Here is a 26,509-nt window from a genome sequence, read left to right as displayed (position 1 = left end):
GGGGCTGGCTGGCATGTGGTGCTGGGGGATTGAACCGCAGTCCCTGTGCTTTGCTGAGCTTGTTCCAAGTAGGTGCTTTAGACCACTGAGCCATCTCACCAGCCCCCCCAGTACTTCTTTTGAAAGCCTTACAAAATGTTTTTTAAAAACCATAAGCATACAGAACTTTGTGAATAAATGCAGTGCAAAACCAAAAAGCCTCATGTGTTAAATATCCAAACTTTAAGGTACATTTAATGGATACATTTCAGTACGTGCTACTATTGCTAAGGGTTACTGCTGTAGGTAACATGATTCAAATGCAAGAAGCCCTCAGAATTGCACTAAATTAAAATAATTTAAATGAAGCAGAGAAAGCAGTCATACAAGGTCTAAAACTTTCACTTCTAAACAAAGGCAAGTTATTTCTCTGCTAATTCTTCAGGAACTAACAGTTCTCAACAGTTCTCAGAAGCGTTACGCTCTGACTTACACACTTATACGAAATGATTCCAAAGGTTAGGCATATACTACAGGGCTTAGTTTCCAGAAGCATTTTTATCATATGCTGAGTGGGCTTGTTAAAAATCAAGTTGAAGAAGTTCAGTGTATCAGCAGAGGGGAGAGAGAGGAAAACATGGAAATTCAAACAGCCAATTACACAAATCAAATGTTCAAAATGAGGCAAGTGTTTTACAAAAAGAATGTGAGGGAACCAGAAGCCTAAATGAGAGGACGATGTCAGTTCCCAAGATAACGTCTGAATGCACTGCAGGGACTTAAGAAGTGCTAGAAATGAATGCAATTCAATAAAGCAAAAAGCCTATGAATTGAGATAATAATTACTGCTGAGAAACTTTCTATTTCAGTTCACCTCTACATTGATTAAAGCCAATTTGTCTAAATATTACATGTCATCTGACAAAGGCAGACCAGCTAAAGACTGGGGCCAGATCTCACTGTACCAAGCACCTGGTTAGTGCCTCCTCAGGTAAACAGATGTTCTCCTTTGCTGTCCTTCTTGCTAGAATGATGTACCCCTCTTACCCCAACACAGTGAGTCCTGAGATGACCCCAAGTCCAAGCTGACAGGAAACCTGCTCACAGTGAACCGGGCTGCTGGAGAGCCAAACAGCTGGGTGGTTTGCAATAAAATCTTCCCAAGCTCTCTGTACCCGAGTGCTTTGTGGGGTGTCAGCTGGGGTACCAGCAGCTGGTGCTACCCCCGAGAGTCAGGACCAGAGCTCTGAGAGCATCCCTCAGTCTCTCTAGTCAGCTTCACACCAGGGCACAGGCCCCAAGAGCGTGCTAACATTTGTTTGACACGCTGGTGCCCTGAAAGAACCATGGAGCCCCAGCAGGGCTGCCCACAGCTGGAGCCAGCTGGTATGGGACTTGACAGCAGGGTCCACCTGGAAGTCCCCAGGCCTGGGACACACAGCAGCTTCTTGTGGCTTAGGGAGACCAGAAAACTCCAGCTGCCTCACATGCAACCTAACCCTGGTCAGGCAGTATTTTCCTAAGGCCTGCAAAAAAGCAAGAGTAAAAATGCAGCGGGGCCTCCTGGCTGTAACCAGCTGTGCCCGCACCAGCTTTGTGACAGTAGGTACACCCATCACAGTGTCTCCTTGAAACGGCCCGTCACCATCAGCCTAAGCCACCTGACAACCTGCTGCTAAGAGTGCAAAAAAGATTTCATTTTGTGACTCTGAAATGGTTATTTGACACGAAAATCTTTAAATACATATGGACGTGTGACTGCACATGCATGTGTATTTTTTTATCATTTTTAGGAAACTCAAAGATAACTAATCAGACACTCATGGCTGACAAATTAGGAGCCTTCATATCACAGCGCTCTTCAATTTCAAAAGGATTCATTTTAGGACTCCTTAAAATATCAAGCCCTGTTCCATATTTAGATTCCTTTTGGAAATGGAAACTGTGCAGGATTTTTTAAAAGAATTTGGTTTTTAATTTACAGAAGAGTCAAAAGCACATACCCTACTTCAAACAAAAACAAATCAAATTGCCTGGAATATTTGTAACAAAAATAGTATTTTGTGTAAATATAATGTATGCTTTAATTTATAAATATGAGCGTACAAAACCAAATTCGTCCATCTAGCCAGGTTTATGTTAAGAACTAGTGCTGGTATTTTGTCGACCCTATAAATATATTTTAAAACCTATTTCATGTCAATATTTATGTGACCTTTTTGAAGAGTTTTTTGTTGTTGTTGTTGTTATTTTTTGTTTTTTGGGTTTTTTGGGGTTTTTTTTTTTGCGGAACTAGGGATTGAACTCAGGCCCTTTTGCTTGCCAGGGAACAGGGAAGCGCTTATTCTACTGAGCCATCAGCCCAGCCCAACTACTCTATCACTGAGCTACATCTCAAGGCCTAAAATTAATATATAGCATAAAGTTAATAAAGTTGGCAATTAAAAAAAATAAACAATAAACCCAACGAGTCCCTGAAAAGAAATATAGTCCATATATTCTTCATATCATATTGTTAAATAGAGATTTTTAAACCTGTGTTGTTTGCAGCTGTAGGTCAGCTTCCTTTTTCAATGTTGAAGATAGAAGAACCCAGGCCCTCATGCTTGACAGGCAAGTGGCCTACCACTGAGCCACATCGATAGCCCTTTGGTCAGCTCTTAAAGAAAAATTTTAAGTGGAGATAAAGGTCATGCTCTCCAAGTACAAGTATGGCTAAGTGAGCTAAAGAGCAACATAAAAGCTTATCCTACAGATGTGGTGAAGTGCTGTCCCCTCTGATCAAAGGCAAGAGAGACAGAAGGCTCTGGAGGACGGAAGGAAGAGAAGGCAATGTGGGATACTTCCAGATTTGTCTAGTTTTCTCTGGCTGTTTTTGTCTGCCAAATATCATCCTGCAGTTCCACAGCAATCCTACAGGAGGCAGCATTTACAATACAATACAGCACACTTGGCAGTATCTCTAGAAACATCCACAGGCCAAGCCTCGAAGGCCCCCTGGCATTAGCTTTTAAGACAGTCATTTGGATAACTTTCAGAGGCTTTCTGTGCTTGGGAAATAAGATAGCAGCTAATTTATTCATTTTAATTAACACCAGCTCAGGAAATTCTTTAAAGAACAAAGAGGTTATTCTTAATCCTAAAGAGACAACAGGTCACTGATTTCATAAACTCAACTTCCTCTAATACCTCATTTTCCTCTTCGTGCTCCAATATGGCCTGCAGGAATGCTCTCCGCTCATGGCTTGAAGATTTCTGATCGAACATGCCAGCCTGGATAACTTTCTGATCTACGTTCAGCTTGTATTTTGCAGCTGCAAGAATCTTTTCCTCCACGCTGTTGACGGTGCAGAGTCTCAGCACCCGGACCTCGTTCTGTTGACCGATGCGGTGCGCCCGGTCTTGTGCCTGCAGATCCTGTTTGCAAAAGCAACACACTGTGAGGTCTGCGGTGCCTGGATTAGCACAGCAAACAAGTCCTGGCCCAAGAGGCACATGTAGGAAGGCTATTTAATCCTCCTTCGCTAAGGTAAGATCTGGCTTACATTTTAAAAATATACAAGTTACTTTCTTTGGAAAAAATTCAAGGTCATCCCTAGTTGAAGAAGCTTGGTTTAAATTAACCGAGCCAACTGAAATAACATCTCTGGTTTTGACACCCAGGTCTCAAAATATTTTTAGTTGCCCATAGACTTACCATTGAAATTGGTCTGTACCTACAACAAAAGCTAGTATTTCTGATGTCAGAATTATGGGTTAGACACTACCTACAACTACTTCTAAGCTATAAGAAGCACCTTCTTTTCATGTTGTATTAACAACGATTTTTACAATTACGTCGATGGTACAGATATACATTATACACATAGGCACATAGCCTACATCATATATAACACATATATGAGAGAGACTGACAGACAGATGGACAGAGAGATAGAGGCTGCTCACTGGCCAACATCCTGGGACCAAATTCTATCAAATGCTCAATCTAAGGGGCCAGCAGTATAGCTCAGCAGACTAAGTGCTTGCTTAGGTAGGTACGGGGGCCAGGGTTCGATCCTTGGCACAGCATGCTGTGTGGGCCCCACCCCTGGGCATGATGAGCTGGCAATGGAATCCACGCATGGTGGCGCATGCCTGTAATCCCAGCACTAGGGAGGCAGAAATCAGGAGTATCACTACGAGTCCAAGCTGCATAGCGAGACCCTGCACAAAAAACAAAAGAAAACAAAACAAAAACTTAAGAAAAAATGCTTAATCTTTAATTTGGAAAGTGAAAAGGATTGCTTTTGGGGTACTAATCTGGTGACATTTGAAGATAGAAATTTGGCATGATGAACCAAAATGTTAAAAAATTAGCTCTGGCACTGATTTAGAAATTCCACTTTTATAGGCCAGCGAGATAGCTCAGCAGTCTAAAGTGCCTGCTTAGGCAAGTTTAGTCAGGTACAGGGGCCCTTAGTTCAATCCCCAGTACCACATGCTGTGCTAGCCCCACCCTCAGGGCAGGGCTGAGCTCGCCAAAAAAAAAGAAAAAAAATTTCTTTCACCTCTAGAAATCTATCCTAAAGAAACAATCAAGGATACACAAAAATTTTTTGGTATTACTGGGGTGTGTGTGTGTGTGTGTGTGTGTGTGTGTGTGTGTGTTTGTAATTCTGGGGATTGAACCAGAGCTGTGACACTAAGCCACAGCCCAGTACCCCTCATTTCATTGTAATTATGAGACAAGGTCTTGCCAAGGTGGCCATGTGCCCTGGGCAGGGCTTTAACTTGTGATCCTCCAGCCTTAGCCTCCCTGAGTGCTGGGATTACAGGCGTGCATCATCGTGGCTAGCTTACACTATAATTTTTATAAAAAGTAAACATTCAACAATTACAGATTGGTGAATTGAATTGTGGCATTCTACTTCTATACATACCAACACAGGATAATAAAAGTTACATTTTAGAGATTTAATGACACAAAACTTTAAGTGAAAACTGCAAGTTATAAATGAGATGTACACTATCTTACATTTGCATACTTATTTGCACCATGAGAGAGGTGAAGACCAAACACCGACATACAGACAATGTATGCATCTCCACTAATAAAATTAGGGGTGCTATTTCATCTTTGTTTTGCTAAAATATAGCTTCACAATTTTCCTTAAATATATTAGCCATAGATGATAGCAAACAGGGAGATGGACTTCCTGGAGGTAGGAGGAGGACCTGAGGTATGGGAAGACAGGACAGAGACAAGAGCTAGGATGCTGACCACGAACTGAATATGCCCACTGAGCATCAGCAGCACGTATGAATGCATTTTTAAAACAATGGCAATTAAAAGGGTAAAGTCTTCCATGAGATCTTTGAGCAAAATCTTCTGTAAACTTAGGAAGCAGGGCTAGGTATATGGAGCTCAGCAGCACCATGCCTGCCTGGCAAGTGCAAGGTCCTGAGTTCAATCCCTGGTACAGAAAACAAACAAACAAAACCTATGAAGCAGATTTATCTCATGTCATAGCTACCGAGTGCAAGCTTAGCACGTCCTTTTATTCACTGTGGTCTCAGTGATGGTAATTGGGCCAACGCTGATTGATTGTCTCTATATATCCCAAGCAGACACTCACTTGTTTGGTCGCTATATATACATTTAAAATATATTTGGCCAATAGTCTGTCCCCTGCATCTGGAAGTTCTAGAAATAGCCTTTGCACAGAGCTGACATGGTGAAGTTCTGAGCCCCTCCTCTGGACCAGGGAGGGTCTTAGTTAGCTGCCCAGCACAAGAAAAAGGCAGATGTCTGCCCAGGAGATTTGCTCTTGCTATAGGAGGCTTTGAAATCACATGACTGATGAGGCAAAAGTTTATTCTCAGAAGATGTTCGAGTTAGTATAAATATAGTGTGGAACCATGAACACAGCTGGGACCCATCCAATGTAGATTATTTTCTAAAGAGGAGATGGGCAATTAAAACTTCAAAAGTGGGGACTTCTAAACATCCTTGTCAGGCCTGTGACCCAACCATCTTTCTCAAGGCATCTTCAGCAGGACAGCTCGGTGATGGCCAAGATGACCGGTTCTAGGTCACTAACCTGTTCATGATCTCTGGGGAAAGGTCAGCAAACAGCTTCTACAGTGGACCCAATATTGAGACTCTAGGCTACCTGGGCCCGGAGTAGAAGTACAGCGCCTGTCCTCTGAAAACCTCGACACACAGGCTTGAATCTGGCTATATGCTCCTGAGCAAGCTATCTAGAAATGCTATGTGGATTACCTGCAGCAAGTTGTGCAAAATGCCTGGAAACTTCTCACACAGTTGCTGCTTAATAGAGTTAGTTCCCTGATGTTTCAAATGAAAATTCAGTGCTTATCCCTAACATTCCAAGGACACTGATTTCTGAAAATGAAAAGTTTCCTAACCTAACACCCATGCCTGCAGGACGTAGGAACAATTCATCAGCCTAGTTCCCTAAAGCAGATGGGAGGGAACCCAGCTCCGGCAGAAGCAAACACAGGAGTACAAGGGCCAGCACGAGGACTAGTGATCAGTCAGGTCAGAGGAACTTTGGGGCCCTCTGTTTCAGTGCCGAAAAGTCTAGCTCAGGTATAGTTAGAGGAGGAATTATAATTTTACTTTAATTCTGGTGGTTCCCCTTCAAGCACTGGTCCGAAGTGTCCTAGAAGTTTGTAACAGAGAGCAGGGAGGGAAGGAGGGGAAAAGAAAGTGGGAGAAGGAGCAAGAGGGCAAGGGGAGAAGGGGATGAGGGAGGGGGGGAAGGGAAGGAAAGGGGAAACAGAGGGGGAGAGGGAGGGAGGGAAGGAGGGAGACAGGAGGAAAGAGGGGCGGAGGGGGGGGGAGAGAAATATCTCTTTCCTCTGAGACATTAGCATCCCCAGAAACACTGATTTCCTTTGGCTCTTAGAGGTTATGCTGTGCCAGGACAGATGAAGAGGTTAGACTTGGTAGTCACGTTTAGCTCAGAAGACAAAACACAGCAAAGTCTCCATTCACCACAAACCACTACCAAAAAAGGTGCAGGGGCCAGCAGGAGGAGTGCTCCACACTCCCAGCCACACTCCTGCTGCATGCTAGATGCTCTGCACAGGCTCACAGGACAGTTACTAAGGACAATGGTGAAAAGAGCAAGAGCCAGGCCTGGTGACACAGGGCTGTAAGTCCAGCACTCTGGGAAGCAGAGGCAGGAAGATTCAGAGGTTAAGCCCTGGATGGGCAACTGAGCAAGACACTGTCTCACCATATTAAAAAAAAAAAAAAGCACATAAATAAAACAAAAGGCTAGCAATGTAGCTTATTGCAAGGCCCTGAGTATATTTCTCAAGCCTGAGTGTGGCATGGGGTAGAGATCTTTCATTGGATATGCAGTTTACCCGAACTCTAGAATGTAACATGGAATACCAAAAAACACAACATCTAAAATGTTTCCTGAATGAAGACTTGGAAGAGATAAACTGCATGCTGGTGGCTTCCCACCTTCTCAAAGTCAGGATGTTTCAATAATAATTCTTTGTTAGCGCCGTTACCTACAAAGAATGACCACGAAGTACATGCAATGCTCAGCTCAGAGTCATGAGAAGCCCCAAGGGTGGTAACCACCTGCCACCCCAGCTACTCAGGAGGCTGAGGCAGGAGGATTAGAAGCTGAAGACCAGCATGGGCAGCTCAGCAAGAAGCTATCTCAGAAAAGAAAAAGGGCTGGGAAGTGGCCCAGTGGAGCAGCATCCCTAGGTTCAATCTCTAGTACCATTAAAAAATAGCATGAAAGATCCGTGGGAATCCCTTGAAGCATCTCCAAGGATATATCTCGACCCACTAAATAAAAAATGAGCAACCCAGGGACTGGTGTGCAGCTCAGTGGCAGAGCGCTTGCTGAACATGCAGGGGGGCCCTGAGTTTGATCTCCAGCACCAGCAAACAGCCAAACAAATGCTCAGGTGTAGTGGAAGGGACACGAAGCAGGAGCGTGTAGTTTTTAAAAAGCTTCCATGTAATTCTAATGTACTCCTGAACTTGATTGCCCACTAGAAACACCTTCCTGAAGCCTTTCCCTTCCATCTGCCCAGGAGGCCCACCAGCCAGGCAGTGTTGCTGCGAGGAGGCCCAGCTGCGCGAGGGGGCCAGGGGCAGTGGCTGCAGGAGTCAGTCACACGGCAGCTGCATGTGCACTAAACTGGCTTGAATCCAATATTTGTTCTAAGAGGAACCAAATCCTGATGCCTAGCACTCTACCCACTATCTCCCCAGCAGGCAGGAAAACAATACCATAGAGGATGAATTTAATTGCCTATTTAGGTCTTCTAAGTACTCCTTCATAAGCATAACTCTATATTTACCTGGTAAACAGAGGTAAATGATAGAATGATAGATGTTCAGCAGAATGTTTTACTGATGACTTTAGGCAAAGCACACAATATAGGTTAAGTATTAGATTATTAGACCTTGAAGAAGTTATCTAACTGACGTAGCACTGAGTTTCCTTGACTGTGAAGATCCAGTTTATTAGCTATTTGAGTAAAGCAATGGACATGAAAAGGCTGACACACAGAAAGGGTCCAGTAGGTGTCAGTTCCTACTGTTCTTATTATTTGGAAACTTTTTCTTTTTTTAGCGCTGGAGACTGAAAAACAAGGCTCTGTGCATGTGAAGCTCACTTTCCACCATGAACTACATCCCCAGCCCTTGGAAAATTGTGCTTGATCTTGCACCGGGTTTAATTTTTCTCCATGGCAATGCTAGGAGATGGGGATTAAAACTCAGTAGAAAGTGAGCTTTTCTACCCCCATCTTCACCATGTGTAGGGCCCTGTACAATCTATGCCTCAAGGGACATAAGGAATCAGCCCTACTGACCCGTTGGCCTTGATTTTTGCTTTGGAAGCACCTTAGTTGCTCAGGGTTTGCCCTGCCCTCTATGTGATGAAGCTGGTCATCCCTCGGACCCTCTGCGGAGGGCGGCCCATGCCTAAGTCAGAGGTACACACCTGATGAGGGTTCCAGTCGCTGTCAAAGATGACCACTGTGTCCGCAGCCTGAAGGTTTAAGCCCAGGCCTCCGGCCCGTGTGCTCAATAGGAAAATGAAATACTGGGACCCAGGTTCATTGAATTTTTTTAGCAAAGCAGCACGATCTTCAGACTTGGTGGTGCCTGAGGGGATAAGAAAAATAAATGTGCCAATTAACTCCTGCCTAAAAATGGCAGAGAACTAGACGAAAAAGGTCTGCTTGCCTGAAAAATACATCCAGCATCCTCCTAACATCAGTGAGAAAACCACCAGGGTTCCTGTAGTTTTGGAAGGAACTTTGAACATTTTGCAATTTTAGAAAAAGATTGTTTAAATACTTGCAAGGGGCCACTTTTGCAATGTTACAAATTCTGCATTCTTATCCTAATCCAAGGCTTAATGAAAACATTTCCTGGATCTACTTCTGCGCTTTAAAATACCAAATAAATTTTTAAAACCCACCCACATGCACGTGCCTAAAACAGTTATTATAATGGCTTACAACAACCATGCTTATAGCATTAGAGCAAGGACTCACTTAAGCCGAGAGAGTGAAAACAAAAGAAAAGTTGATTTTTACTGCTTTACCATGTGGATTGCTACTGAGTATGGTACCATAAAAAGGTAAAATGTCAACGAACACTTTTAACTGTTCTTAGTAAGATCTGAGGCCATCATGATAAAAAAGAAAAAGAAAAAAGGAGTCTCTTTTAGATTGATTCTTATATTAACATCCTGCTCTGTTAGGTTCAGAGGCTGCCGAGTTACAAAGCTATCCAGTAGAGCAGAGGACCAGCCAGTGGGGCGGCTTGTACTGCAGAAAAGGAGGCTCCAAAATAGTGACTAGAGACAACACAGCGATGTTACAGGGTGGCTCATTTTGGGACCCACTTGTACTGTCCATTAGCCATTCGGTGACCTATTGTCCACTTGTCACGTATTTACTCAACTTTTCATAAAATGCATTGTGGAAGGAAAAAACACAAAAGCAAAACCAGCCAATACTCCATCTGAATATAATTCTCCAGAAAAGTACAGATGCTGAGTTCTAACAAAGGGTTCAGGCTTTTGGGAAATATACATGCTATATGATACTCCCTTACTGACTGCTAGACAAATATTATTTCTGTGTGTTGTTCTTTTTTAAAGGATGAAAATATAGCAGTAATTTATTTCAGACGATTAAAACACTTAAGTGACTTCAGCTAAAGGTATCAAGTTACGCATGAGGGCCAAGTTCCCCATCGTGGGGAATCTGTTTTTCACGTTCAGTAAAAATAACAAGCATCCTCCTGAGGAGGAAAGAAAATCAATTCCCTACATTCAGCGAATGGGGATTAGGAGCCGGGTTTTGTGGGCTCTCTTCACTTTACAAAGCAGCATTCTTGAAACTCGGTTTACTTCCTGAATTAGTTTTCATTTGGTGCACTGCCACAGTGAATTGTAGGAATTTACATTTGGAGGAGGAGCATTCGTGTGCTTTGTGAGTTGTCAAACATGTGGAAAGCTTTTTCCTTTTCCTTTCAGAACTGCCTTTCCAAGACATGAACTACTTGCTCAGGGTACCCGGGAAGACATGATTTTTCTAATGTGAAACTTTTCTCTGTATTGTCTTACCAATTGCAAAGTTCTTTTAAAATGAAACTCATGTAAACTAAATGAAAAGGCACAAAAGTAAAAATATAATAAAACAAAATTTGTAAAATGAAGAGGGGGCATCAGGCAAACTAACTGGGAACATGCCTACTTTGGAAAACACAGTCAAATGAGTTCTTGTTCCCTATGTCAACAGTTGAGGCAAAAAGACTGACCAATTTACCTGATGTTTATTTTAACTGTGTAAATGGGCTGCAAACCTGGTACATTATAAAACAAAGATATAACTCACTTTACACACAAAGCTGCAGCTTTTCTTTCTTTCTTTTTTATGCATTTGGTACAGGGTCTCACTACACAGCTTGGACTGCTGTGATCCTCCTGTTTTTGGCCTCCCCAGTGCTGGGATCACAGGAGTGTGCCACCAAGTCCAGCCTCTGTGACAGGTACAGCATGACCGTGAGTGGAGGTGGTGCTGACGCAGCATGTGATGAGCTCGAACCCCGGTCCCTGCGCTTGCCGAAGCAGGCACTCACAGTATTTCTTATTACAAAGTTCAAAACTGACTGGATTATTTCCACTGGTCAGTTTCCTAAGTCAAGATCTTTGCTGGTCAACAGCAATCTTCTCAGCATCCCTCAGGAAGACTCAAACTACCATGTACGAGTTCATCCAAAAGAAATCGCTCCTTGCAGGTGCCCAGCATTTGATGCAATTGGCACGGGCATCACTTTCAGGTCCGCTAGACTTTGAAGTACAACACAACCAATTATAAGAACAGAATTAATAGCAAGGGCAATTGTGTTGAAAATTACAGAATTTGCCAAAAGGAATATAGCGCTAGACTTTCATGATTACTAATTTTAACTGAATGTAAGCAGCTCTTGGAAAATTTCATCTTCTGGGATGAAATTTTACTACTTGCTCTCATTCAAAAATCATTTCCAGTGAAAACAAAAACAGTAACAGAATAGTAGTGAAATCCGTGCAATCTTTGCAGAAAATAATTGCTCAGCTTTCAACAGGTGATTTTTCTCCCCTGAAGTAAAAAATCTGAGGCATCAAATTCAGCAATGAAAAACCTGAAGACATTTGCCAATTTGCTGGTAGAGTCAGGATGGCATGTGTGTGTGTGTGTATGTCTGTGTATGTGTATTTTGAAGGGTGTTTACCAATATATCCATATGCATATGGACTGACTTCACTAGTTTTTTCCACTCCCAAAATGAATGGCTTTTGCTTCAGGTGGGAGAAGTCGGAACAGGCTTCTCAAGCCATCTGAAACACTTCAGGGAATTTACTTTTTCTCTTTTTCATTTAACAGTAAGGGCTCTGATAGCAGAACAGGCAGTGGCCCATTCATCTTGCTAGTTTCTAGTTATTGTTAATTAATTCAATACTTTAAGTTCAAACATGCCATCAAAATATTGTCACAGGGGCTGGGGAGATGGCTCAGTAGAATAAGTGCTTCCCTGGCAGGCGCAAGGACTTGAGTTCAATCCCCAGTTCCACAAAAAAAAAAAAAAAAAAAATTGACTATATATAGTCACAGCAGAGATGGGTACATCTCCCTAGATGTCTAAACCTGAGCTAACCTGGAATCAAAGAAATCCAAATTAGAGCACGGTTTTATCATTTATCTTTGTTTTCTCATCTGGTAAATGGGAATCATGATAGCAACACAAAAAGGAATAACAGCATCTTATTTGTTGAGGAAATAAATAATGCACCCAAAGTGCTTTACCTGGTGTTCCACATAATAATACTGTTATTAGCAATGACAATAAGGACAGCAACAGACAAAGTACTAAACAGAATCTTTTGGAGCGGCAAGAAAACATTAGTGATTTGCAACAAGAAAATCACTTAGCAGTTTTATGGATTCAAATATTCTCAGGCTATAGTCCTTAGAGGTGAGAGTCAAAGTTAGGGCCACAAAGTAGCAACTGCAGTCCTGTTGGACACCTGAGGTGGGGCTTAGAAATCCAGGTGACATAAGCCTGGCTCCCCCAGACATGAGGAGGGAGAGTGCCACCAGAGGGAGGAAGCCACTCACAGGGCAGAAGCAAGCAGGAGATGGGCCACGTGAGACAGGCGGGGGGCAATGTGGCTGTATCAGTGAACTCAAAATTAATGTTTACTTAGCCATCAATTTTCACTGACTTTAGAGGAGCAAGATAAGATGGTTTTAAATTATTGGGTCTGTCAGATGGCATAGTTAATTTAAAAACTAATAATACCAGAGAGGTAGACCAGACAGAGAATTCATCCAAGAACTCAAGGAAGGAACCATTTGGCAAGTCTGAGTTTAGTATATTTCAAATTACATCTAATTACTGTAGTGGCAAAATGGGGACAAAATGTCAGAATCAAAATAAAGCAAAACCTTCCAACAGGACAAACTTTCAATTTCCCGTTCAATTCATAATAGCATTAATGTTGCTGTAGCTATAAACTAGTATTAACAGGACTGTGTTCTTTGCATCCAGGAATCAAATGCATCCTGCCTGTCAATTAGCTTTCATTCCTGCTTACCATTCTTGGGACACATTCCCTGCCGTAGTATGAAGCCTGTGATATCTTTAATCTCTAAATTATTATGGCCTGAATCCAAATAATAAATGTAATTTATTTATTTTTTATTATTTTTTTTTTTTACTTATTTATGTGTGTGTGTGTGTGTGTGTGGCCAGCTCAGCCCACCAGGGGGCGGGGCTGGCTGGCATGTGGTGCTGGGGGATTGAACCGCGGTCCCTGTGCTTTGCTAAGCTTGTTCCAAGTAGGTGCTTTAGACCACTGAGCCATCTCACCAGCCCCAATAAATGTAATTCAGCAATCTTCCTTAAATTCATATTTTCTTCTATTCACATGTGCGAGTAAACATTTAGGACATGGTATTTAAATTTTACTCTTAAAATCAGAGTGCTATTTAACAGTTTGCAAAATCTAGGAAACAACATGGTTATACCTCTACATAATATGCAGATATGTCCTACTTAGAGAGATAGGCTTTGATAAGAAATATAATCACAAATGGCCTATTACATTATTACTGATCAAAGGAGACACAACCTTTGTCCTTAATGTATGTCTCCACAGAAAATAGTAAACGCTTTTCAACATAATCTACATGGTGCATAGGTAAGAGTTGACTCTTTTTTTGAAGAGTTGACTCTTAAGGGGACTTAAAAACTCCAGCTCTGGGCTGGCATGATAGCTCAGCAGACTAAGTGCCTGCTTAAGTAAGCCAGAGACCAGGATTAGATCCCTGGTACCACATGCCATGCCTACCCCGCCTCTGGGCATGCTGAGCCTGCCACAGAGACTGGGTGTGTGGTGCAGCCTGTAATCCCAGTGGTAAGGAGGCTGAGACAGGAGGATCACTGTGAGTCACAGCTGCATAGTGAGACCCTGTATCAAAATACATTAAAAAAAGAAAAAGAAAAAACAAAAAAATCACTCCGGTTCTGTTTAATTATAGGACTCATAAGTGACTTTGAGTTCATTTGTGTTGGTTTGTAGGTGAGATAAGCTATGTGCATGATATCAACATTCTTAAAGCTAGAGGGTATAAAAATTGACCTCTAGAAAATGTGCACCCCACCCCCTTCTAGTCAGTTCCTCAGTTTGCTTCCTTTCCAGCTAAGACTGGGCCCAAGTGTTATTTTTCAGTCGCTTGGTTTCTGAGCCTCACACTTCCCATGCTTACCATCAAGGCGCAGGTAAAGGAAGTTCCGGAAAGCAAAGTAATCCTCCATGATGGTCATGAGAGACGTCATCTGGCAGAAAAGCAGCACGCGGTGGTTAGTCGCTCTCAGTTTGGGCAGAATACGATCAAGTAGCTCAAACTTCCCTGAGGCCCGATACAGCTCAGCCCTGAACCCAAAAATGCAAAATGAGAAGACAGTATTACTCCTGTCTTCCTGAAGGATCCAGTACCGCTCTGAAGTTTTTGCACAGTGCCTCACCGATAGTAAACAGTCAGTAAGAACTGTAAACCAACTACAAAGCAATGGGGATGTTTATTGAAGAAGGAAAATATATTTATTCTAAAACCCATAAACAGTAAATCTTCCATGCTAGGTTGATGACAGATACTAGAAAACAAGGAAAGCTTTTGTGTGTTTAATACTTTTCAGGGTCTCACTCAACTTTTTCTCTCTTTGCATTTATGTCCCTACTATTAAGTCTATAAAATTGTTAATTTAGGGTATTCACAAATCACTCAAATTCTTATTGAGCATCTGCCATGTACCAAGCACAATACTGGGCATGTCTGTACTGATCCAGAAAATCCATGATGGCAAACTGTGGTAAATACTATAAAGAAAAATACTAAGTTACAATAAGAGAACTCATATACAATAAGAGGACTCACTTGCCAATCTCTGTAGATTAGAGTGAGGTTTGGCAAACTTTGGCTCTGGTCTGTTGCCTTGTTGTAAATAAAGTTGAATCAAAACACAGCTATGCTCACTCACTGAGGTCTAGCCTGGCCAAACTGGGCAGGTGTCGTACATTTTACAGCCATAAAGCTGAGTAGTGTGATCTGAACTCTTTGTAGAAAAAGTGTGCCCATCACTTGTTTAGGGCAGGAAAGATAATCTTCTGGAAGAGCTACTACTATTCCTTGAGAGAATGAGTTAAATGGCATCCCGGTGAACACAGAGGGGTGGGATAGAGACAAGATTCTAGGGAAAGAACAGAGCCTGCACCAACGCTGAGGAAAGGAGGCAGGTAAATGTGAGAACACAGTTGGTGAGGGTGTTTAACATGAAGGGAGGGGGACACTGGCCCAGGAGGACAGAGAGGGAGGAGGCGACAGGAGCTCCACTGGCTTCACTGTACATTCTGGTTTTCAGCGCGATGCAAACCAAGATGTGTTTTATACAGAGCAGTGACAAGGCCCGCCATGCCTTTTACATGTCACCTTGGACACTGTGTACAGCAGCCTGAGGAGAGGACTAGAACCCTGTCTCCCTGCAGCAGTGCCAGGCAAACATATGATGGTAACTGGTGGAGATGATGCTATTGTATAGAGAGAGAAAGGCTAAAGCAGGGCTCTTTGGCACATTTCACTATTTTCTTCCATCGGTATACATTACACATTATTACAGCTTAGTTTTAGGGTTGCTATTGGTTAGAGATCTTGCCAGCGTACATGCAGCCCACAGCACTGAAATGTAGCACTGGGTCACTGAATGTATGTCACAGTGCATACTGTTTCTAACAAACACATTTTCAAGTATATGTCTTCCTGCTGTCCAGCCCCTGCTCTGAGAACTGTCCCCTAGAGAACCCCTCATGCCCTGTTTCCATCCTGCAACACTGGTCAGGCTGCTGGGAGCAGAGATGACCATCGGACCCAGGAGGAAGTGAAGTAAGGAGAGGGAAGAAAGTTCATTGGCATCGCTTTGCCATGGGCTACAGGCCCTCCTCTTGCCCAGTAACTGTCTGCCTCTGGGATCCAGCCAGTACCCCTCTATCCAAATAATACATCTTCCTCACTATAAAACAAACACAGCAGACTTTCTGCTAATGTAAGCTTCATCTTTTATTGTTGCAAAACATGATTCTCTTTAATGCTCACTGCTAGTAAAGCCCCTTCTTATGTAGAGGCCATATCTGTAACCCATGACTGTGAAATTGTACGCAGTTATAAGAAATGAGACATTTCCTCCCAGGCACATGAATGTTAAGGATCAATGTGAAATTCTGTAAGATAAACTCTGTTCAAGCCCAAGCTACACCTTTTTTTTTTTGAGGTACCGGGGATTGAACTCATGACCCTGCGCTTGCCAGACAAGCACTTATTCTACTGAGCTATCTCCCAGGCCCTGTACACCTTTGGTTAGAACTGAAAACCCCCAGACTTCAGCAACCTTCTAGAACTTCAAGATACTGTTAGGTCTGTCAAGTGAAAACTATGTCTTCTGAGTAGCTACTTGCTAAGGACAGGGAGTAATTTATGCCAGAAAGTAAAAGGAGAATGTTGGTATCGCTTCAGTTATTACTTTGGGCCTTCCACTGAGAAGCAAAAAGGGCTAAGGGGAGCACAGTCTTACTGGAAGGATAGAAAATACTTTCCAAGGAGTTCAGGTAGGAAAAATAATATTATATTTCAGAAGAAAAAAATAGATTTACCCATTGATGACCCCATTTGAATAGCCCAGGTGTTCAGCAAAGGATTCCTTTAAAAGAGAGAGAGAGAGAGAGAGAGAGAATAAAGTCAATTTAAAAATGCAATTATTAACTTAATGGTTTCTCTTTTAGCAAGGTCACCCTACGTATTTTAGAGAATAAAGGAAACAAAATAAGAAAACACTCATAGTTGACTGGACCAGAAACTCAGTGTCTTTGAAGTTGTATTTTTGTCCCACCAGAATGGAGGTTGTGGTTGTCTTTGTCCCTGGTCTCCCAGATGACAGTCTGACAGTGACCGAACATTTGTTGAACCAGGGTGGAACCTGTACTTTTTCCCAGGGACTAGTCCACAAAAAGAGTTCAGAGTCTAGGCTAAATAAGCCCCAAATCACACTACCATCAATGTGTAGCTTCCTGTTAAAACACAAACTTAATGACTTAGCTCCTTCCTTACTGATTCAGAGGGAGAAATGTTGGACTGTTCTCCGAGTTTTTCTATTTCCACTTTATGGAGCCAGACTTGAGGGGCGAGGAGGGCAGCATGCTTTCACGTTAGCCACCAGCCTTCCCTTTTCTGCTTCTTTCCTCAATGCAGTCTTTACTTAAAGGGGACCAAATCTTTCCCTTTGGGCTCTGCTCTCAAATCTGCCCAATACTGGGGGCAGGTATGAGCCCCTCAGAACACTATGCAGTGGCAGAACTGACACAGAAGGACAATGACCAACACCCACTCTGCCTTCTGGAACCAGGCTTCTGCCCTCTATGTGGAGATCCCTTACTACATTTTTAGGTTCTCCCACTATCTAGAAGCACAGCTTAGAAAGCAAAACCAACATGATGTGTTCATGGATTGGATAAGATCAGGCTTCAGCATCATTTAAAACACAGTGCTTCCATTTCTCCAGATTGAGGGTTCCCAGCGAGGCAGGGAGAACAATCAAGACTGAACTTCTGGATTGATCTGGTATCAGCAAAGGACTGTGCAGCAAACAGAACAGAACAAAGGCACACAGCATCTCAGGCCCACAGTTGCCAATGGATTCGCCAGTAATGGCGGGACTCTCATTTCTAAGAGTAAACTCCTCAAAGCTTGCTATGTCAGGACAAGTGAAAATTGAAGCCTGCCTGTCTACTAATTGCTGCTTAATGTATAGGTAGGCAGGCTGTGGCAGGCATGCTCCTTATCTTAGCTTCCCTATGACCCCCAAGGCCTGCCGGTGCTCCCGACAGAAGTTGGAGAAGACATGCTCTATCCCTTCCTTCCTGACAGGGCCCAGCATGTTTCCAAGGTGATTTTTTTTTTTTTTTTTCTTTTTCTTTCTTTCTTTCTTTCTTTTTTTTTTTTTTTGTGGAACCGGGGATTGAACTCAGACCCTTGCATTTGTCAAGGAAGTGCTTACTCTACTGAGCCATCTCCCCCGCCCCTTCCAAGGTGAATTTTTTTACAATATCCAAAATACAATAAGGCAGATGCTTCATTTTAAAAAAATTTTTGAAGTCCCACAAAACCTTCTATAGCTCAGATTAAATGACTTAAAACTGTCTCCCAAAAAAATGGAATGGTGGACGAGAGGACCCCAATCCTTCTCCTCCTTATTCATTTTCCCCAGCTCCTCTAGCCCAGCATACACCCAGCGCAGAGTCACTAACACCCTATATCTCCTTAACATTAATTTACAAAATGCTCCATGTATTATTATTTAAAAGTTAACCTACCTGCCAGTCTCGTGATCAAATATTATTCTCTCACTACAAATTATGCAAACTACAGCCTGGGGACTCTGAATGACTTACTCCAAGGAGTGTCAGGGTGCCCAAGTGGCCTGTGACCTGGATCTATCTATATCCAATACCTGTTGTTTGTCTGCGTGAATTTTTAAGCATCATTTCTGCTGTCATTTCACCTGTGTCTGTAGACAAACTCCCACTTTCTATTAATAGGGCTTCAAGTCTCCTGGGCGGCCCTCTGTGACAGCGGAGGCACCTTCTGTGTCCACGGATTCTTGCCTTTACCCACGCAAACTCCCTTATGCACAGACATGCTCCCTGTGTCCCTGCGTGTTCTCTCCAAGGTCCTCTGTACACACAGATACTCTCCTGTGGCTCTGAAGGCTTCAGTGTTCTACCCTGTGTCTAGGTTGCCCTCACCTGTGTCAATCCGCGTTCTCCCCTCTGTCACAGACACTCTCCCCTGGCTCACAGAACGCTCCTCAACAGCTTAGGACACGTCTCCCTTAGATGAGTAAACACTCTCCTGCATCCATAGATACCTTCCCGTGTCTACTGATACTTTCCCCAGGTCTAAGGAGACGCTTAGGTTGACAGATGCTACAATCTAGGTGCACAGAGACACTTCCCTGTGTCCCAGATGCTCTTGCCTGTGTCTCCAGATCTACTCTCCCATCTCCATGGCTACGCTCTCTCAAGGACAAGAAGGCTAAGGCAGAGCTGGAAGGCTAAACACTCAGCATAGTTGACACAGGACTAGAATGTGGGCAGGGTGTGAAATAATTACCCTGACCTACAGGCACGATTGCCCAAAATAAGGAGGGAAGAAAGAATATGCAAAATTAAAAGTACTTCCATATTTTTGCTGTGATTAAGTTTTGATTTTATACAAGCTTCTCTTTATTGTTATAAAACTAACTGGAAGGGCCAGGGAGATGGCTCAGTGGAATAAGCACTTCCCTGGCAAGTGCAAGGGTCTGAGTTCAATCCCTGGTTCCGCCAAAATAAATAAATAAATTAATTAAAATAAAACCAACTGGAGCGGACACTGGAGCCCTGCAGTGAATTTCCCCTAACTTGCTGAATTTGCAGTAGAGATCAGGCCCTGTCCTGGCAAACAATCGCCCTCGGGCTCACGTGCTCTTGCAGCACCACTGAAAAAGGGACTGGATGACCACAGTGCCTTCTCACTCCTGCGCCAGTCACGTGTCCATCCTGGAGCCAGGCAAACTTGTCACATGCAGAGAACAGAGCAGAGCACGTCCTCTCCCTACATCCAGCTCTGGGGACCTGAGCATCAGAATGAGAGCCCCGATTTGCATCGGCACCATCACGGTAGAAGCAAAACAGGAAACATATAATCTAAGTGACAGACTGAAGCCGGTGTCTTTCACAAGCAAAACATTAAAAGGACATCTTTCTCTTCACTATTTATACATTATTTTAATATTATTCATAGCATCTTTCCAAGGAAGCTGGGCGCATTTGTCATTATCTTCAATTTCAGAGCTTCTACCATAACAAGGTAATTCATAGTACTTACTGAAACCCACATCATCAGCCTTGCCGGGTCCATTTTCTCACTACTTTAAACTTTTAGTTATAAAATTCCAGATGCCCAGGTGCTTGGGGACGATGCTGACTCCCACCCAAAAGTCATGTTTGCTAATTCTACTTGGAGACAGATCAGATCATGATGTTTCGAGGTGTATGCTCATCCTTTATATCTATTTTACTTTTTTGCTTTTGTTTTATGAGCTTAGTAAGGTTACCATAATCAGGATCCAAGCACCGGCTACTGGCTTACCTCAATGTGTTGAAACATATAAGGATGATTGCAGATTTTTCTCAGCTGCATGATAGTGTTCATGAGTGTCTTTGCCCCTCCTTTCCCCTGAGAATAAATGAAAAGAGACAAATAAAACTATCCATTGATCAAATATTTCCAAGTTTTAAAAACTAAGCTTTCTCAAAACGAGTTCAGGCGAGGGTTTATTCAGCTCAGTGGAAGAACTTGCTAGCATATGCCAAGTCGGGGCCTCAAATTCTAGCACCACCAACCAATCAATTAATCAATCAACTAATCAATAAAAGCCTTCTTATGGAAAGGACAAAGGGCTGTTGGTCTCCTCAGTTTCCTTTACACCCTGTAGTCTAAAGTTCCTTTTTTTTTTTCTGAGTTACATAAAACATCTTCTTAAGGTACACTGTCCTCCCAAAAAAGTGAATCTTGAAGAATCATGTCAACTTGTAAGCTTCATGACATGACTCTCTACTCCCTAGGGTCCTGGAAGACAGACCGTAGAACAGATGTCCTCGGAGTGAAATACATTTTAAAACTTTCTAAAATGCCACGCGACACTGCGGCAGACTGTGTTTTCTGCAGCACCGATGTGAGCAGAGCTGTCTTTTGGTAACAAGAATGTGCTCCCTCTTCCCTTCTGCCCCAAAGCAGGTAGCAGGTGGAGAAGTTTGGGGCAGCTGTGAGAGCTACAGAAAGGTCCAGTCATTTGCTTTCATGAGGTGGCATTAGCAGAGAGGCTTCCTGGCAAAGGTCAACATCACAGCACTAGAAGTCGTGTCCTGGTCCCTGTAGACGCACTGGCTTTCGCATCATACCTTCTTATCTTTCTCAGAACCGTCTGTGAGCAGGATACCCTTGGCTTGCATATGGCGGTAGAGAATCTTCTGCAGAGCTGACATGTCACACTTGATCACATATTCAACCTGGGGGAAGAGAACAGGAGGCAGGTAGGAGCAGGAGGCGGAAGTTCTGTTTCAAGACAACTGTGGAGACACAGCTGCTGGCAGCACTCCTGGAATCACAGAGGCACCTGTTCCCCCTTCTTGGATGCAGGGGTGATGGATAGGACAGGGTTATAGAAGAAACTATGAGCTCACTGTTAAAGATGCCGGGATGACGGTGAGATCTTTAAGAAGCTATATGAGGCTAAACCTCAGGCCCTGTTTTCTAAAATTTGGTAACTTGGTTCTATATTTGAAGGAGACTGGTTTACTGACTGCTCCCATTCAAAACTGACCAACAGAGATGTCTCCCAATGTCTGCATTCCTTCCTCTTCTCTGCTATTGTGCACCCCCTTTTACATGAACAGGACAGTTTTAGAAAAAAGCAGCAGCTGTCCTATGTTCACTTATTTTTTTTTCCACAGAACATTTTTTACTTGGTCGTGGGTAAGTGCCTGCACTATGAATCTCCATTAAAGTAAGACTTATAGCGGGCCGAGGGTGACTGTCAGCAGCCTCTACGCCTGACAAATGACAGCATACAATGCAGTGAGCCTCACAGTTGGCAGGGAAGAACTGATCCCAATTGGACGGAACTTTACAGCCATCGACCATAGGACAAGCCTCCTGTACTTGCTACCGAAATACTGCGAAGTCCGAGGAAAAGCAGCTGCGGGGAGCTCACTGGCCAATCTCACCACACACCTGCAACGCTGCATCACACCGCTACTGCAGAAAAGCGGCCTTATTTCCTCTGTTTTGTTTTATTCAAAATTCCAAGCATACAAATGTGTAATTTTCATAATAAACATCAGATTAATGTCTAAAAATATGCAGAATAGGATTAAAAATAGCTCAGGGAGCTGCCAACGTTTAATAAACTGATTTGGAATGAGCAGGTTAAAAAAAAATGATCAGGTTATTTTTAGCTCAAAGGGCCAGAAAGAAGAGGTCAGAGATGAAGAGAGGTAAAGTGTTCACTCATTTTTTGCTTTAGAAGGAACCTGTATGGCCAGAGCAAACAACTTGCTTTGCTTAACCAAGTCCAACTAGAGAGGGCTTGCTCTTTTTCTTTTTCTTTTTCTTTTTTTTTTTATTTTCTGGTAATGGGGATCAAACTCAGGACCTTGTGCTTTCCAGGCAGGTGTTTAAGCTGCTGAGCTATCTCCCCGGCTCTAAGGCTTGCTATTTTTGCAGAAAGGAAGATCAAGTAATCCACAAAAACTTTGCTTTAGTTTATATTGACTTTGTAGGGAAGAAAAGCAATCCTAAAATTTTGATAAGCACACACTGGGTACACATTTTGCATTTGACATATTTGATTATGCTATGTTTTAAGTATCACTGTTTTTTTAAATGCTTACTTTTGCAAATTTCCAGAGGTAGAACTGACAAAAATTACATAAAGGATACAAAGTGACTATGTGACTATATGAGTTTGATGTACATAGGAATTATGAAATGATTACTACTCTCCTACTTTCTCAAGAATTCTCAATTCTCATGGCAAAAAAATTAAAAAAAAAAACAACCCAAAACACTTTAAAAGGAACTTTAGACTTTTTACCAAGTAGGGTGGTAAAATGACACCCAGGGCTCTATCCATTTCAGGTCCTGTGTGAAACATTTCCCTACTTTTTCTCCTTTACCCCAGACTAGAGCTCCAATGGGACAGTCACATCTAGCCTTTGTGTTTTATAGACAAAGACTTGAAGGTGAATCTACTGGGTCAAAGCCATCAGGGAATGGTGAAGTTAAGATTTTAAACAGAGCCCGTCTTCATAAGGCGCCCACTGAGGGTTACCAAAGAGCTTTCCAGGCTTCCTAACTGGCCCACACTCACCTTCCCCTGGGCCTCCCTGCTGCCTCCCTTTCACTTTGCTGAAGGTGGAGGAGATGAGGGACGCTTGCCCTAAGGTGCACTAGGGGATGGCAGACCCAGAATTAAAGACAGAATGCTCCCTCCCTCCCTGCCAGCAAGTTAGTGCTAAAAGCAGAAGGACTAGAGCTTGGGGAGCAGGAGGTATGTGGGTTCCCTGGAGACGACAGGCCGAGCATCCTCACTACGGCCATGTCAGCAGAAAGATAAGCTCCTCTGGAGGCCCCAAAAGCTATTCTTGGGAGGTGGCAGCAGCCTATGCCTCTTTTTTACCATGACTGTGGGGTGACAGGAGCTAGTTTTATACACATGACAATCTTTCTGTTTGAGACAGGGTCTCAGTCTATAGCTCAGGCTGGCCTGGAGTTCACTGTGCAACCCAGGCTGCTCTCCAACTCAGCGATCCTCCTGCCTCAGCCTGCGAAGTGCAGGGATTACAGTTTCCTGCTAGGGTGACAGGTGTGTACCACCACACCCAGTTTGATAATCACTGTCATAGTCTCACAACTGCATTTTCCATTTGCTCCAGGAACTTCCTCAAGTAAATCCAAACTACTCTGCTTTATCTTTTTTTTTTAATAAACTAGCATGGGCTTAGTCGTAGGGCTTCTTTCTAAATCCAACTATATTTGCAGGCTCTTTGTAACATCTCCAATCACCCAAGAAGTGAGAGATCTTCCCTCTCACTTCCCTCAAGCAAGCTGGTCAAGGCCTTTCCTTCGAAGGAAGACACGCCACAGCACATCTTCCTCATACATATCTGGGGTTGAAGGAAACTCACACACAGCCTCCAAAAGGCAGAAGGCAAATGCACCAGCCAGCATGTGTGCTTGGACAGCTGATCCTCCAAGCAGTGCGAGCCCCTGCTACATCCTAGTCTAGCCCAGGCATATAACTTTCTGACATACACACACCATGTGGGGACCAGTGTCAGTTTGCACATTAAACAGCAAAAGAGATTGGCTTTTTTTAAAGAGAAAAATAAATTTGCATGTTTGTTCCAACATTACTCTGCTCCCCAGGGGATATTTATTTTTATATTTTGTGCAGGGTCTCACTACACAGCTCGGACTCAGTGATCTTCTTTTCAGCCTCCCCAGTGCTGGGATTACAGGTGGTGGTTAATCTACTGGGCCAAAGCCATTGTGCAATGATGAAGTTAAGATTTAAAACAAAGTCCATTTTTATAAGGTGCCCACTAAGGGTGACCAAGGTGTGGTTTTTCTGCACCCACCACACCCAGTCTTAGTGGCCAGCTCAGCATGCCTGGGGATGGGGCCAGCATGGCATGTGGTGCTGGGGATCGAACTCTGGACCCTGAGCTTGCTTAAGCGTGCGCTTAGTCCACTGAGCTAGCTCACCAGCCCTCCCCCAGGGGATTGTTAGCAGGAACTCCCCTTGGATATATCCCTATGTACACACTTTGGAGGGTCCAGGCCTAAAGCATCTGAGTGTCTGGATTATTACTGTTGGCAGGTCAGAAGATGTTACTCTCCGCTGCCCATAAGCATTTTGTGTGAACAGACCTCATCTCCAAGGCCAAGCTTCATAGCCTGTACCACCCTCCCTTCCATTTCTGGGGTTGCCCCTATACCTTCTACCGAACATGAGAACAGGAGAAAGCAGAGCGCAAGGCGAGAACAGGTGTGGACTGAGAAAAGGAGCCGACGCAATGATCCTACTGGAGACGCACAGAGCAACAGAAACAAAGTGGGAGGAGCTTCCACAATGGTGCCAGCTGCACCCCAGTGGGGTCTGAGTCCAGTCCCCTAAGATGTGACGGTGCCTCGTTACAGTATGAATGAGATAGCCCCTCAAGGTCTGCGAGCCCTTCAGGAAGGGACTTCTTGGCAGAAATAATTCCCCCAAGAAGTTAGGCATGAGAGATTTGTTCAAGTAATAAAGTAATTACCTGCTAAACACTTGATTAATAAACAGACTGACTCCTATAAGCGGGCCAATTTGGCAGTCACACTGGCCAAGAATTCTTCTCATAGAGCAGTAGAAGCACCTGAGGTCTATTCATAGTTTCTGCCTGCATGCTGTCCTCCTTTTACAATTTCTGCTCTAAAGAGGCAGATTATTGGAACAATGACCCTTGGCTACTATATATGATACTCAGTATGGCCACTCTGTGAACTGAGATTTTTAAACAATAAGATTCAATTAATGAAAGTCTCAGGTTCTGGAACCTGTGTCATGAGAGAGGAACAATGGCAATGATTAATCCTATTAAGCATTCAAAACTTTTATATAAAGAATACAAAACTGTTCATTGAAAGAAATCTCTTTGTAGTATCATATGCAAATTATATCAAAATCAGGAGAGATTTTAGGTAGTCCGACCTCTTTCTTGTGAAGCTCACATTATGTACATATTTTAATAGTCTCGGACATTGACATATACACAGCAGTTTGCATAGTTGGTTCTTGATGATACGAATTAACAAAGTGGAGAGCCAGCAGTGACAACTTTGAACAGGAACTAAGTAAAAAAAAAATCAATTTTCATTTAGCTTAAAATGTTTTCTATAGTCACTTTCTTTATTTTTTAATTATTTAAGAAAGTCTTTATTTATTTATTTGGTACAGGGTCTCACTATGCAGCTCAGACTCATAGTATTCCTCCTGTCTCAGCCTGCCCAGTGCTGGGATGACAGGCGTGCACCACAACACCTGGTTTTGGTGTCTGGCTCGATGTGGGGCTGGCATGGCATAGGGTACCAGGGATCAAACCCAGGTCCTTGTGCTTGCCAGGCAGGGGCTTAGACTGCTGAAATATCTCCCTGGTGGAACTCAGGACCTTGGGCTTACCAGACAGGCATTTAAGCCGCTGAGTTACAGTTGCTTTTTTATGAGCTGGCATTCCTTCCAGTGTACACAGATGAATTTGATGCCAGCAGATTGGTGGTGGTGGTGGTGGTGGTGATTAGACAAAATATATTTCTTTGCTCATTAGATATTTCATTAGTCTAATACTAAAGCTAATTTTCTCATGCCACAGAGATGCATTTACCAAACTGTAGCCTTCCTATATCTGCTTTAGTTTCACCAGAAAGAAATACATATAAAGACACTGTACAGTATTAGATATTAGAGTAATGAAATTAAGATACTATGATACATCTATTAAAATGGCTAAATTTTTTTTGAAACTTCACAATACCAAATACTAATGAAAATGTGGAGCAACTGGAATGTTCTCACCTTGGTAATGTATTTCAAAGCAGTTCAGCAGTACAGAAAACAAAGTCCAAGTTTCTTATAATGCTGGATGGCTGACAGTCCAACTAACCATCATACTCCTAGGTGCTTGCTCAAGTAAAATGAAAAGCGGGCCCAGGGAGATAGCTCAGTAGAATAAGCACTTGCCTGGCAAGCACAGGGTCCCAAGTTCAATCTCCAGTACCGCAAAAAAAAGAAAAA

General features: G+C 43.1%; 1 protein-coding gene across 6 annotated transcripts in view; it reads right to left on the bottom strand.

Moving 5' to 3' along the window:
* Smarca2 (SWI/SNF related, matrix associated, actin dependent regulator of chromatin, subfamily a, member 2) overlaps positions 1-26,509 on the bottom strand; it is a 189,710-nt gene that overhangs the window by 78,674 nt on the left and 84,527 nt on the right. For all 6 annotated transcript variants that reach the window (XM_023721884.1, XM_023721874.1, XM_023721877.1 and 3 more), the window contains exons 20-25: positions 21,078-21,185; positions 20,266-20,352; positions 16,731-16,777; positions 14,296-14,462; positions 8,970-9,133; positions 3,169-3,396 (exon numbers count right to left, since the gene is read on the bottom strand). In XM_023721884.1, coding sequence (XP_023577652.1) covers positions 3,169-3,396; positions 8,970-9,133; positions 14,296-14,462; positions 16,731-16,777; positions 20,266-20,352; positions 21,078-21,185 — 801 coding nt within the window. The remainder of the gene's footprint in view (positions 1-3,168; positions 3,397-8,969; positions 9,134-14,295; positions 14,463-16,730; positions 16,778-20,265; positions 20,353-21,077; positions 21,186-26,509) is intronic.

Source organism: Octodon degus, unplaced genomic scaffold (assembly GCF_000260255.1).
Source record: "Octodon degus isolate 3935 unplaced genomic scaffold, OctDeg1.0 scaffold00087, whole genome shotgun sequence".
NCBI lineage: Eukaryota > Metazoa > Chordata > Mammalia > Rodentia > Octodontidae > Octodon > Octodon degus.
This window is presented reverse-complemented; position numbering and strand designations above follow the sequence as displayed.